This window comes from Ictalurus furcatus, chromosome 20, assembly GCF_023375685.1.
Source record: "Ictalurus furcatus strain D&B chromosome 20, Billie_1.0, whole genome shotgun sequence".
Taxonomy (NCBI): domain Eukaryota; kingdom Metazoa; phylum Chordata; class Actinopteri; order Siluriformes; family Ictaluridae; genus Ictalurus; species Ictalurus furcatus.
Window position 1 is genome coordinate 22,262,049 of NC_071274.1, and position 15,042 is coordinate 22,277,090.

The window sequence follows — 15,042 nt, forward strand, 5'->3', positions numbered from 1 at the left end:
ATCGCACACGTTTGTCATTAAAAAAATGATGTAAAAATATGTAGTTTAAATATCGTTCATGTTTTTATTTTTAAATAACGAAATAATTTCGGAAATAAATTCCGCTGTGACGTACTTTTAACAAGCTAATAAACTACTTCCGGTGTGTTTCTAGCACTTTCCTGCGCGTGACCTCCACTTTCAGAGTGCGTGTGGGATTAAAAAGTTATTTCTCGCCTGTAAGGAAATTTTTTTATATATATAGAAACTTTAATCATGGTTCACGAAAGAGAACTGATCATACACGGAGATCCTGAGGTAGGACTTCATGTTTTTATTTACGATTAAAAATAATAATAATAATAATAATAATAATAATTAAAAAAATTATAAGCAAGAATTAACCCATTAAATCCCCAGTAAATTAAATGTCTTTTCACTTTTTTTTTTTCAAAAATAAATAACTAATAATAACACTTTTCAAAATAAATAAATATCTTTTCAAAACTGTTTAGGAAAAGATATAGATAGGTTTCAGATATATAGATTTTTTTTTATTCTTGGTCATAACCAGGAAACTACAGGCAAAAAATAAAATCAAATAAATAGAGTGAAAAACTCAAAAGGTGAACGCAAATTTCTTTAAACTCAATTTGTAGTGCACGGAAGAGACAAGTCTAATTAGAATGCATACAGCACACTTGTTTATATGCTTAATGAAGTGATTAATTGAAGTAATGATATGCTTAATTGTGGGTGTATCTGTATTTAAGTAATCCCCGATAGTGTTCAGCATCACCCGAACGTCTGACTGTTTTGAAATGTTATATTTATTAGAAACTTTGCAACACTCATTTTTTTCTACCGTAAATAAGGATGACGCTCCAGCAGTGGAAGAGGAGCCAGAGGAAGAGGAGGAGGAAGAGGAACTGGTGGTAAGTTGTCATTGAGTGACAGGAAGCTGTGTCCAACACTATATCACACCTGGAGCCACGCTCACCGTGTCTCTGTGTGATCAGGACCCGTTAGAGACGGTGAGACAGACGTGTGAGGGGACGGAGCACTGCGTACACACACGGCACAAGCTGGAGGCGTGCGAAGCCCGGGTGAGCTCACGGCCAAACACGGCGGAAGACTGCACCGAGGAGCTGTTTGACTTCCTGCATGCACGGGACCACTGTGTAAGTGCTTTACGTGTGAATCTATACAAGATATTTAACTGTACATGTATAGAATTGTATAAGACTTGTCCGGCTCTTCACAGATCTGAAGGAGTTGTGATAATTAATCTGATGTCTGAATATATATGCGCTGTTCTGATGTGATCAAAAATACTATAAGCACTTGGAAGTACAAAGCCATGCCTCCTTTGCTGGGACTGACACTGAGGACACGCCTCCTTCACATCAGTCTTGTCTCTGACACGCCTCCCCTGACTAAAAAAAATAATGTTATGTACAGTTAATCTGGTTACGAGCTTTACAATCTTGAAGTGCAGGAGTTTCCTGTATATACATTTAATTTGCATCATTATAGTTTAGTTTGTTTTCTGTAATTTGTTCATAATCATTCCTAATTTGTTTTGTTTTCCAGGTCGCACAGAAGCTCTTCAGTTTATTAAAATGAGCTGCACTACCCCCTACCTCACTGTTTAATACACTTATTTAAGAAGCATCTTTGTGACCAGAATACCTTATTGTACATGTCAGTATGATTTTTTTTTTTTTAAATAGAGGTTTAATTGTTTTAGTCAAATTATCATTCTACATTTACAATTTATTCCATTAGCCCATTTTAATGGCAAAGTTCTCTTTATGCAAATTTTGTCCTGTGCTTGACGTACTACTTTTTGGGCCATTGTTTAGCCAAAAACACACCTACAAAAAACTTGTAAAATAAAAAGCAGAATATTAACAACATACGTTACAAGTAACATTTTGTTTTCCTCAACACCAGTTAGCTTTTTATGGATCATTACTCCAGTTTAAAAACCAAGTTTCAAACACTTGAGAGTAAAATCTGAAATCCAAAGATACTTGCAGTTCTGCAGCGAGGCCCCAAGGTGGCAGCAGAGTCAACGCCACATGAGCAGAGGTCACAAATGCGTTCATTTATGCCGCTTTTGTTATTAGTGACATTTTATTGAGTTTGGCAACTTTGTCCGTTATATCTTCTAGTGCTGTTTTACTGCCGAACGTTTTAAATAAATATAATATTTAATTAAAGCTTATGGTTTACATACACAAATTGTAATAGAACAAAGTTCCTTCTACTGATAAAAACAAAAAGCTGGCATCACTATGCGGACCATGATCTCAAATGTAAAAATAATTGTACGAGGCATTGCTTCTTAAAAAAATAATTTATTAAAATCAAATACAACCAGGGATAAAAACTAAAATTCACTCCATCATGCCAACACTAACTACACAGAGTTTAACATTCTACAGCAGCACTATGATGAGGATGATATCAGAAACTGAAATCATGATAAATTAAAGCTTGATGGATCAGTTGAGTCTGGTCGAATGCACAGGATCACCAAGCTTCGTTCTCCTTGTTGCTTTTCCCAACAAAGTCGTTCATGGAGGACTGTAAAACAACCACAGGGATGCAGTTAGGGTAGTATCAGGACTCGTTAGCAACACCACATCCGCAAACGTTATCGGTTATACAGCCTTCTTAACACTACCACAAAACAATTAATTAGATAAGCATTTAACAAGACAGTAAATATACAAAACCGGTCAAGCACAGTTTAAGCCTCACCGTGAATTTTTTATTTTCTCGTTAAGCAGCGTTGTAATTTTTTTGTAATCAACAATTTTCTAAATAAAAGGCTCGTACACAGGCAGGTTTTTCCAGTCAATGAAAAACAAATCTGTGCTCTGATGACTTCAAATTTAAAAAATAGTATTGTAAATGTACTAAAAAAACCTTAAATCTGCAAAAAAAAAAAAAAAAAAAAATTTTTTAAAACAACTATAATAATGAACAAATAAGTTATGATTGCAGCTAAATGACATTTTTACAGATTAAACTGAACATTTTATGGCTCGTGTCATCACTAAATATTTGCCTTCATCCATTTTACATATTTCTAATGCACCACTCCTTCTAGCCCCAGTCCCCCCCCCCCCCCCCCAAATCCACTTAGATGTGGACCCGCGACCTAGTCCCGCCCTTAAATCGACCGAATAATACCGACAATGGTGTGCATGCAAAAATAACGGCACGTGACAGGATAACTGGTCAGGTCTTATCGTTACACCTCTCTTCACCGAGCTGGACAGAGTTAGAAGTTCACTCGATCTACGTTCCCTGACGGGTTTTAAAAATGACGTACATCTAAATCTTTTTACCCAGAAGAATGGACGTTTGCTCTTCAGGGAAGATGACGAGCTGGAAAATAAATTTCCCTTGCTGGTATAATGGGTCATTCTGAATACAGAATCAAGCTGCTTGCCACAGACGATCCATCTCCTCCCCTTATCTTTCAATTTCCCTCCTTCCTGTAGAGAAATTTTTATGGCGCCACATTTATCTCCCTACCCTCCCCCCCCGCCCCCCGTGACAGGATAACAGAGCGAGGTGGAGCTGACCTGCAGTAGAAGTCTGTCCCTCTTCAGCTTCTTGTAGAACATCAGAACGTCCGAGTTCGCCTGGACCACTCGCGGGTCGAAGTCCATGACACGAAGCCCCTCCAGACTGCGGGCTCGAGAGAGAGCTACGTAAGCCTGTCCGCTCTCAAACACACGGGCCAGAGAGATCTCCACGCAGTCCAGAGTCATGCCCTAAAACACAGCCAGCAGCAACTACAGCGTGAATGCGGCTGTACTCCGTGTTAATTACACTGTAATGAAAATAATAATTAGGGGTCCAAGCACAAAAGGCGCTGGAACCTCATGGCTTTCGTTAGGATGTTTATTTTGACCGCTCCTCTGAAAAACTTAAATGACCAAATGATGCCTCTTGATGGCGCTAGAACATAAAATAAAGGGTTTTCTTCACCGGAACCAAGAGGCCCGAACCTTTTCCAGCATGACACAAAGGGCACAAAACATGCGAGCTCCATGAAGATGTGGTGTGAAGGTTGGAAGAAGGTAGAAGAACTGGAGTGTCCTGCAGAGCCCTGACCTAAACCTCATGAATGCTCTTGTAGCTGAATGACCGCCCCCAAATCCCCAAAATCTGGAAATTCTTCCCGGAAGTGTGGAGCTTATTCTAAAAGACTAAAAGGAGAATAAATCTGGAACGAGATGTTCAACAAGCACACATGGCTGTGATGGTCAGGGGTGCACATACTTGTAAATAACGAGAGGTCATACGAGCCTCCGTCGCCCTGTTTAAACCAGGACCAAATGATGAGAAGCAAGAACGATACACTTCCATCTGTAGCTAATAAGCACAATTACCCCGAGCTCCAACTACAGCCAGCTCTGGCTAATTGAAAGCCATTAGTGCTGGTGGCACACGGCCTGGAGGCACTGCTGCTGTGAGAAATAACCAAACACCAATCTGCAATCTACACTAATGCTATAACATGCTGCAAATGAGCGAATCGCTGAATCTTATTTTACAAAAAAAAAACAAAACAAAAAAACAGATATGGACAGTCAAGACGTCAGCGAGGGGGAGAGAAAAGAAAAACAAGACCGAAGAGACACAGATGCTATAGCGGTGCGTCAGGTATAAATCAGTGGCTTGAAGTGATCGGATTCCAGTCAGAAGAGCTCTCACTTGACTCTTGTGGATGGAGATGGCCCAGGCTAGCTTTAACGGGAGCTGCTGTCGGCTCAGGTACAGGCCTCCCGCCGCTTTAAACGTCCAGCGCTCGCGCTTCATCACTTCTACAGCACCGCACAGGAAGCGCACTCTCGGGAGGCCTGATGGAGCGAGAGCCAGATACAGGACATGCAGATGATTAGATTACTACATTAGAAGATTGGATTAGAACAGGGACAGCTGGAGGAGGGAGAAGAATAAAACACAGCGATAAAAGTTAGAACGTCATCTATACGAAAGTTGTCCTAACGTACGTTTTTTTTTTTTTTTACAAAGACACATTACGTTTTACAGCACAACGAACAGACACGTACTGAAACACCTTTCCACTTCCGGGGTCATGCTCTTGTTAGGAAATAAATCAACAACAGGAACGAAGCCATGAAGTGGCGTTACTCTCGCCACTCCAAAGGTGATTATTTTTGTTTAAATTCCACAGCAATTTGGCAACGATTCATCAACCTTTTAGTAAAAAGTTGTGTAGATGTTTGGAGGAGCCAAACCAAACTCAGATTTTATGCCAGATTTACAAAATTTTCACGATGAAGCCGATTTTTTTTTTTTTTTTTATCGGTCTCGCGTGTTTATCAGCTGTAACGTGCGTGTAAAGCATGTTCCTGGCACAGCTCATTTGCATGTAGCGACGCCCACAGAACTCCATAAAAGGTCAAAGTGTACAGGCAGCGGGGAGCACAAAATGTAAAGACTGAACGGCAGAACTGGAAGTTATTTTGACACACTTCTGGTTTATACCTTGATTTCCTGGTAGGAAGTCGACCACGACACCTCTCGCACCGTTCACCAGCCCTCTCTGGACATCCAGGTTCTTAGTCAGCATAACCTAAACGATAAAACGAGTTATTCAGTCGTTTAAAACTGTAAATCGTTGCTCTGATATAAAATGAGCTTCGATAGCGTGCTAGCTCTGAACCTGAGCTCCCACTTTCAGCTGTAACGTCTGACCCGCTGGACTCTGTGCGTCGATGGTTTTAACCAACATGGGGTCACTGTCCAGCGCCTCAAACACACGTAAGGGTCCTAAAAGCAGAGCGTGAGATTGGAGAATATTTTTGGAATTGCACTATTGATTCAACCTCCTGGAACATCAGCACATCAACACCCGAGAGGAAAGAAGTCACTGTGCACAGCTTGAGACGGTTCCAACACACCTGGTAGCTGCTTGAGTTTGTTCTCGTTAGTCAGCTCCACGTCGTCCTTGTGCGTGCACAGCCTGGTCGCTACGATACCGTCCCGCTCGATGGGGTTACTGGCGCTCTTCAGGAGCCGGGCAGAGACTTCCTCAGTGACTCTGAAGGAGAGAAACGAATAAAAAAAAAAAAAACCTCAAACAAGACAGGAAGTACTGGGTCACTCGACGAGGCGATCGACTGCATGGGAAACAACACCGAACACGGCTGTATACGGGTTTGGATACCTGCCCACTCGGATGGCCTGCAGCAGCGAGATGAAGGTGCGGTCCGTCTGCCTGCGCACCTCCGTCAGCTCCATGTTCACCTGGATGCACTTCCTCCAGCTCCTCGCCTACGGAACAGCGAGCACACGGTTAACGTCCAATCCGAATCGATCGCTAATTAACGGGAAAGCGCAACAAAACTAAACATGAATAATTCATGTTGCCGAGCAACTAGATAAAGAGCACAAAAAACAACCCCATACAAATAGAAAGACTGGAACACACTCATCCTTTATCCCTTTAATTCACCAAGTTCTCCATCCCAGCTAAGCAGAAGCGCTTCGACCTTTTTCCTCCTAATTATAACCATTTTTAAATTGAAGAAAAAGCACAACCGTGCATGCAAACACCGACAGAAATCCGGGCCGAGTGTTTACTGAAACCGGAAAGAGACTAAAAATGAGTTCAGTAAGGAGACGTCTCCATTAAGCCTTTTTTTTTTTTGCTTTTGTGAAAATAATTAACTCGACGTCCAGAGTGGCATTTAATAAGCCTAGTCTCTCCACGATAAAGCACCAAGCTAAGATTTAAAATGAACAAATTTCTAAAAAATAAGACAGGGATGTATGGCAACTTTTAAATAAATAAAATAAAACAATAATAATAATAATAATAAATTAAATATAATAAAAAAGTTCAGTGTTTCGTGAAAATAAAAAGGCATAAGTGAAGAAAATACAAACGTAATTAAAAATTCCCCCAAAATAAAATAATTAAAACAAATCAAATAAGCAATTAAAATAAAAATTGAGCAAAGCAATGAATCATAGTGCCAGAGAGACGTGTTTCTCTTAGAGATTAATTTGATCATAGAATAACGTACTTAAAGACAGAAGAGTAATAAGTTGGGTAAAGCAGAATCGCAGCTGAGAAACAACAACAACAACAACAACTAGAAAAAGCAAAACTGCTGAGTACTGTACATAAAGGTGACACAAAGCAAACAGATAATAACTAGAGATTTCAGGGAGATTTGTGTTACAGTCACGAGTCATGAGGTGCGAGAGATTTCGTACCTGGAAGCAGAAGCTGGGTTTCTCTTTTCCTTTAGTGACGGGAGGAAGCTGGAGAAAATCTCCACACACGATCAGCTGAATTCCTCCGAAAGGCTCGGAAGATCTTCTAATTGACCTACAAGCACCAAAAGCACACAGCTCATGTTATCAGGACACACACACACACACACACACACACACACACTGCAGCTTGCGTGATGTTCAGACTCATTAATTTGTAATAAACCTCCTCGTTGTGCTGTGAGGTTTAAATCAGAAACACTCGCCCGCAAAGCAGACATTTACCATCTGATATTCATTTCAGCACACTCACCCGAGCGAACTTCCAGGAAGTCATTAACCTGAACCGCATAAATTAAGAAAACGGGGTGGGGGGGGGGGGTTAGGGGGGGGAAGAAAGAAAGAAAGAAAAAGGATTCCTGCTGTTGCAATCTCACCTGGTCCATGGAAAGTAAGTAAATAAATACATTAAATGTAAATAAAGAAAAATAAATAAAAGAACTTCACAATATAAATAAACTATAAATATTGGACGCATTATAAAATGTACAAAAACCACATTTATTAAATATAACATTAGCTAGATTAAATATAAATAAAAGAACTAGAAGCTGCAATTTCCTCTTCTTTCTGTGGTGTGAAACATTAATGAGGTTCATTTTAAATGAAAAATATATATTATAATAATAATAATAATAATAATAATAATAAATATATAACGATGATAAATTCTCACAATGATTTATCGCTAGATGTTGAAATTTTGTACCGAATCTAATATTCTAAATCTTCTAAAATGTTTTACTTTTAAATAAATTCTTTTGAAGACATTAAATAAAATCCTACTCATTTTTAAAGTTATACTAAAATGTTTTGTCAGCAATCTGTTAGCGGTCCTATAAAATCATAATACGCACGGCGTATCAGAAACGTTCGTGTCTCGGCCCTGGTGGAGGAGATCTAGCAAATCTGGGTGCCCCCCTCACCCCCAACCCCCGAAACAATGTTTGGAGATATAGAAATAAAGTCAAGAGATACTTTTCAGATTTACCCACTGCACCTTTAAACGTTACTGAACACGTTACTGAACGTAACAGCACCAAATAAATAAATAAACAAAGTTTTTTAAAAAGGAAAGCAAATGGAGATTAAGCCAAATGTTTAAAGTCTATAACGGTGGCAACCAGACAGGCCCGTTATTTATTTATTTAAACACTGAAACAAACGCTGGTTCTGTAAATAAGGAGAAATGAACTTTACAAAAAGGCATTAATAACAGTTGGAGGAAATGTGATGCTTCGGACACCAATTAAAACGCTCTACGTGCCTGGCGATGGACTCCAACTTGTCAAAGAACTCTGCCTCCACCATGGAGATCTCGTCGATGATGAGGTGTTTGCAGCTGGTCCAGTGCTGCAGGACTCCGGGCCGCTGTGCGAGCTCCAAACACTGCTCCAGAGGAGCCGAACCCGAGCCGATACCTGACCAATCGGAGAGCAAGACACATGAAGCATTCATAATCTTCGACTGGAACTGGGATTCAAATGATAAGTTACATATTACTATTATAATTTCATCCAACCAATCCAAATCCATCCCATCCAATCCCAAATTAGTAATCCTTCCAACCAGCCCCATCCAATCCCCTTCATCCATTCAAAGATAATCATCCATCCAATCTAAACATTCATGGAGTCATCAAATCCAACCAAAATATCCATCCTCCAACCCCAATCCATCCATCCATCCATCCATCCATCCATCCCATTCCAAACATAAATCCTCCAATCCCATACTAAATCATCCATCTCACCATCCAACCCCAATCCTACATCCATCCTGAAAGCCCAACAAATCCAATCCTCCAGCCATCCGATCCCAAGCATGTCCTCCAACTCCACACTAATCCATCCATCCATCCATCCAATCTAAACATCCATCCTCCAACCCCCATTCCAATCATACATCCTCCAATCCCACACTAATCATCCATCCGTCCCTCCATCCAATCTAAACACCCATCCTCCAACCCCAAACAAATCCAAATCATCCATCCACCCAATCCCAAACATATGTCCTCCAACTACATGCTCTCCATCCATCCATCCATCCTCCATTCATTAGCTCAAACATGGTGAAATCTGACCTGCGAAACTGTGTAATGTCGTCCCTCCTATATGACAGGCCGCTACACCGGTGCTGGCCGTGGCGTACGTGCTTTTAGGAGGCAGTGATCCCACAATCCTTTTCAACAGGAAGGACTTCCCCGTACCTCAGAACACAAATCATTGCAGAATGTTAGTGTGTTAGTTAGGCCCTGTCCAAAATAACACACTCGTGCTTATCATTTTTTTGGAAATTAGATAGTCGTGGCATAAATGTGACCATGTGCATGAACTAGATCATAAGACACATTTTCCCCCTGCGATCCAAACGAAAGTACAATTACTTCTTCCTACATCTAAAAGTTTTCTGATTTTTGACGTCACTGTGCAAACCACAGATTTAGGATTTGAGACAGGGCGACAATGTGTAAATACCTGCACTTCCAGTGAAAAACACATTCTTCCCGTTCAATACTGCATTCAGAACCGCCATCTGTTCCTTGCTGAGTTTCTGCGCAACTGGCAACGTGAGGACAGGCTTCTTGTGAGGGTGGAGAGCTTTAACCTGGAAAACCAAGAACCAGAAACCGGGTTTGATCTTCAGACCAAACTAAACGACTCATGAGACATGTTCGGTGTGTGCGAGATGTTTGCTTCTTTAGGTTTGCATTGAAAATACGAAGCTTAAATATGCATCCAACATGTAATGGACGCAGATAAGCTCCAGTTTAGCGTCATGGACTAAATCAGATTTGTGGAGCTGCTCAGTGTCTGCCTGATTTGTGTTTCCGGACTCTGTACGATACCTTACTATCTACAAACCTGGACAAAAAGACATCAGAGATGAAAACGGTCTTAGCTTTATCTTAAAGCACAGTGTAGTGTCAGCTCACACCAGCACTAAACTCAGGTAGGGGGCGTGGCCTAACGTCTGAACCTGATCCAGATCAGGTAGCACGTCTCCCTATTCAGACAGGATTAGGTTTACACGTGGAAGTCGAGGATGTGTTTTATCCCTTGATTACGTCCATAAGTGGGAGATTAATGTCTGATGTGATCTTAAAGCAGTGATCATACCGGGCTGGCGTCTCCGTCCGCTCGGGGTCGTTTGACCCGCTGTCGGCCATCTGTTCTGTTCACGGCTCTCTCGGTCAGTGCTTTCACCTGCACCGGGGTGTTCACTTTGCTCCTTAACTCGTTGGCTTTCTGGATGTCTTTCTGCTGCACAGGGCTGATGATCTCGAAGCTTCTCGGGACACCCGCCCGCATCCGGGCCCTTTCGCTGACAGGGTTAGTGCCCCGTGAGGCTTCGTGCTTTATACTCAGGGTCTTCAGGAAGGTTTTCAGTCGGTCAGGCGGACAGTCAGAGATCAGGACCTGCGCGTTGTTTTGCGGGAAGTTCACCGTGCACTTGCCGTCCTTGACAAACCGCATGAAGAGCCGGAAGTCACTACGTAAAGCAAAGTTCTCATGGGGTCCGCCACGGACGTCCTGAACGCGCAGCACCAGCTCCCGGAACTCGTCCCGGCCCAGAGTGACCGTGGCACGGCGGAGAACCCGGCGCTGAACCCCATGACCTGCTGATGCTCCGCTCACACGCTCTACTGCAACACTGCACTCCAGTCTCGCACCGTCCTCCGTGTGCAACATCCTACCACAAAGAACACTCACTCGAGTTTACACCGTATACAGAAAAGTACACAAAAACTAGATTACATTTCTGCATCTTATTATTATTTCTTTATTTAACCTTCAGTGCTCCTAAACATGCCTGAATATTTTATACAATATATAATTACTGGAAAAAAACCCCCCAGCATTTAACACCTTCTCCCTCAACACACCTGAAGCTCAATCAATCAATCAATCAATGGCTTGATAATGATCCGACTTAAACCTTTTAAATTACACCGGTGTAGAGAATAAGTACATTTTATTTGCTCAATAAACACATTTATTTAATATTAGTGCATTCTGACACACTTGTACACAACCTAATCTTCTTAGTAGGTGAGAATTATTGTGTTGTATTAAACATTAGCTATGCAAGATTTAATATTGAAATATTAATATATGAATTAAACATTAAGAAACACATGGAAAGATTAAGTCATTTTTTTGTTTTAAATCTTGTTTTTTTTCTTTTTTTTAAGCAGTGTCTTCTTGTTTTTGATTCATGGTGTCTACATGGACAGCTCACTAAGTGATATTTAAACATAAATAGAAAAGAAGTCATGTTTACCATACAAATGAGAAGTTTATATTAATTTGTAATGATACAATTAATATTAGGACAAGGGTACGTTTTGTTCCATTTATTCATGAAAGGGGTTTGATTGTGTTTTTAAAAAATCCACCAAATTCAGCATCAGGGGGAGTTCAATAGATAAAATACGCATTTATAGCTTTGCTATTTTTTAACCTGGGACGTTTAAAAAATATATGTTTTAAGTCGTTCAAAGTGTAATTTTGTAAACAAACGACAACAAAGTGATAAACTCACCCGGCTCGCCTCGGTTCACTTCACCGCAGCAAACAAACACACGCCGCAAATTTCAAACTGAAAGCTTTAAGCCGAAACAGCCAATCAGATCGGGGCATTTAAACACACAACCAATCAACGTCAACTTCCGTAAAAAAAGGCGCAGCTACGTCATCGGCAGGCAAGGAAGCTGGTTGCCAGTTCAGTAATTTTTCTTTCCGAATTGACTTTCATTTAAAAACATTTTAAACAAAGTTTTGTTTGTTTGTTTCTAGAGTTTGGGGATGTATATTTTCCCCATATACAATTCTATATTTACTGTGTTTTTAATGGTTACTTACATTTTCAATGCAAAAACAATATTTATAGTCTATTTTTGTTGGACTGTGTTTATAATTGTGATTAACAGGGATATTCATATACTGTATAGAACGTGCACATTCAATTAATAATAATAATAATAATAAAAATCCATAGTAGACTATTTTAAAAAATAAGAATATTCTTAATGTGTGTCACTACTTCTCCTAGACACTCTACATATGTAAAAGGCTAATACGAGACAATTTTACAACATACAGGCCTAAATTTAGGAAAAATACATTTTTTAAGACTGTTTCAGGAAAATTGAATAGAAAATGAGCAGGTTATTTAATGAGAGAGAGAAAGAGAGAGAGTTATTTCGATGCAAATCATATGCCTATATAGTCATCATACTGAAGTAGCCATATTTTATTGAATTTTTGTTTTATTTTTGCTCTGTTTAGTCAGTAGTTCCAGTTACACTGCATTAATTTCTGGAGGGAGGGGGAATGTTACAACTAGATTGTTTTTCCTGTTACCTACCCTTTGTAGTACCTCCAAGTACCCCTAGGTACCCATTTGGAGAAACACTGGTGCAACCAAGTATATGTTAATCTGTTATACACACGTCATCAATAAGTGACGGGACATCAGCGAGCGAGGACGCCTCGTATGACCTCGGATTTGTCCTGCCCTCGTGTCCTGCGATGAGCTACGATGCAAAGAAGGGAAGTGAGGAAATAAAATAACGAAATGAGAAAGACCCATGGGTTCTAATTACCGTAGTCCCCTTCACGTCCTAATCTGGTCACTCGCTTCCATCGCTTAAATAGTGGTGACAGGAATTTGAGACACGTCCAAAAGCTACCACTTCATTTCATTGTAATTAAACCCAAAACCCGAAAAAGCAACCCGCCGGCTCTCTCTTTCATATACCGATACCATAGCATGAGGCCAGGGATGCATATTTCTCAGGCACATTTCATTTTTCACACGTCTCCTATAGCCTAACCACGAAGGAGGACCACAAGACGAAAACCAAAACGCACACCATAAAATAATAATAGACGCCGTGTTCAGTTCTGGAACAGTGTGTGTTAGAACGAGATAAGATAACGATTAATAACCACTAACCCTAGCACACCAACACCAGCGTTAACGCTGACAGAGCATCAAATTATAACGACAGCCACAACCAGATTCAGCATTTAAATATATAAGCAATAAAACACACAGTGCTGTGGTCCTATGGGAAAATAATTCATAAATGGGATGGTGTGATGAAGCAGAGTTACTGCCCACCATCTCAACATGTTTTATTCCTCTTATTCCAAACAAACAAACAAACAAACAAACAAAAAACCCTCAAGCTGCCATTTTTGTCTAGCAAACAAAAGAACACAGTCTGAATGCTATAATGTTGGAATAACAGGGCATTTGCCATCCATTGCCCCATATGTCATGAAGATAGATAGACAGATGGATAGGTAGACAGACAGACATACAGACAAATAGATAGGCAGACAGTCAAGCAGGCATACAGGGAGACAGACAGACAGACAGACAGACAAATAGATAGGCAGGTAGACAGACAAATACAGAGAGATAGACCTGCAGACACACAGATAGATTGGCAGACAGACAAGCAGGCATACAGGCAGACAGACAGACAAATAGATAGGTAGGCAGGCAGGCAGACAGACAGACAGACACATAGAGAGATTGGTAAGCAGGCATACAGACAAACAGACAGACAGACAGACAAATAGATAGGCAGACAGACAGACACAGAGAGATCGATAAGCAGGCAAACAGACAGACAGACAGACAGATAGATAGGCAGGCAGACAGACAGACACAGAGAGATCAATAAGCAGGCAAACAGACAGACAGACAAATAGATAGGCAGGCAGACAGACGGACAGATGGATAGGCAGCAGACAGATAAGCAGGCAAACAGGCAGATAGACAGAATACTGGATTTTATATTAAATGTTATTAGATTGCAAGGCAACTTGTCAGATCATTTAGAGAATGATGAACGTGCTGAATCACCGACATGTTTACAGCTCTCGTGATATACGGCAGCACTCACTGAAGCTGATAGAGTATATATTTGTTCCTCATCGTAAACGCATTCAAATCCTAATTAAAGTTCCAGCAGCTCTACAGTTCAAACAGGATGGACATTTGATTGTATTTTTTGATTTAGAGACAGTACATGCAGTCGTTGGTGTGCTGCGCACTTCGTCATCACGGCTCGTTTTGCGTAGACAGATGTGAGAATTTCCAGGAATGCTTCAAGTGTCGCACCATTAAGCTTCAACAGCGTGCACAGTGAGGCCATCAGTCACGGCCATGACACGGGAGAGAGAAGAGGGCGGGGCCTTTAGACCTACAAACAACACATTTTCATCTATTTCCCTTGCTTCTCTCATTTGTCTCTCCTTTACTGGGAGCAAATGTTTTTTATATGAGCTGCTCGGGTCAGCGGAAACTTTATTTAAGGGTCATTAGATCTAGGTTTTTTCCTGCATGGAGATAAAAAGGCTGACTGTGCCACCCAATCAGACAGATAGATAGATAGATAGATAGATAGAGTTTTACTGTATATTGTAGTACACTATATAACGTGCAGTATTGTAGTTCACTATATACTTGTGAAATTCAGTTATTTGGTTATTGAAAATGTTCTCATACGTCTTCCTAATTATGTGAAATATTTCCAGCAATGCTTTTTTCTGTGACGTATCCGTATAGGAAATATAGGATAACGTCTCCTTATCATAGACTGCAGTCACCCTCATTTATTAGTGACAGGAATATTGCTGAAACAGAGAGTTGCGTAACGATGGAAATCGCTCTGGCCTAATGATTGAAGAACACTCTGTTGGGTTG

The 15,042-nt window shown here is 40.6% G+C and overlaps 2 protein-coding genes across 2 annotated transcripts; one reads left to right on the forward strand and one right to left on the reverse strand.

The window, feature by feature from the left end:
- Positions 1-166: 166 nt before the first annotated feature.
- LOC128624384 (cytochrome b-c1 complex subunit 6, mitochondrial-like) lies at positions 167-2,092 on the forward strand. Its single transcript, XM_053652000.1, has 4 exons — positions 167-297; positions 855-914; positions 999-1,160; positions 1,573-2,092. The coding sequence occupies exons 1-4, from the start codon at positions 256-258 to the stop codon at positions 1,603-1,605; spliced, it is 297 nt and encodes a 98-aa protein (XP_053507975.1). The 5' UTR covers positions 167-255; the 3' UTR covers positions 1,606-2,092.
- Positions 2,093-2,100: 8 nt separating this feature from the next.
- pif1 (PIF1 5'-to-3' DNA helicase homolog (S. cerevisiae)) lies at positions 2,101-12,001 on the reverse strand. Its single transcript, XM_053651999.1, has 13 exons — positions 11,863-12,001; positions 10,437-11,010; positions 9,795-9,924; positions 9,401-9,526; positions 8,582-8,735; positions 7,255-7,369; positions 6,200-6,306; positions 5,934-6,073; positions 5,696-5,802; positions 5,518-5,605; positions 4,720-4,865; positions 3,582-3,773; positions 2,101-2,571 (listed from the first exon to the last, which is right to left on the reverse strand). The coding sequence occupies exons 2-13, from the start codon at positions 11,007-11,009 to the stop codon at positions 2,518-2,520; spliced, it is 1,932 nt and encodes a 643-aa protein (XP_053507974.1). The 5' UTR covers position 11,010; positions 11,863-12,001; the 3' UTR covers positions 2,101-2,517.
- Between the last annotated feature and the right edge of the window lie 3,041 nt (positions 12,002-15,042).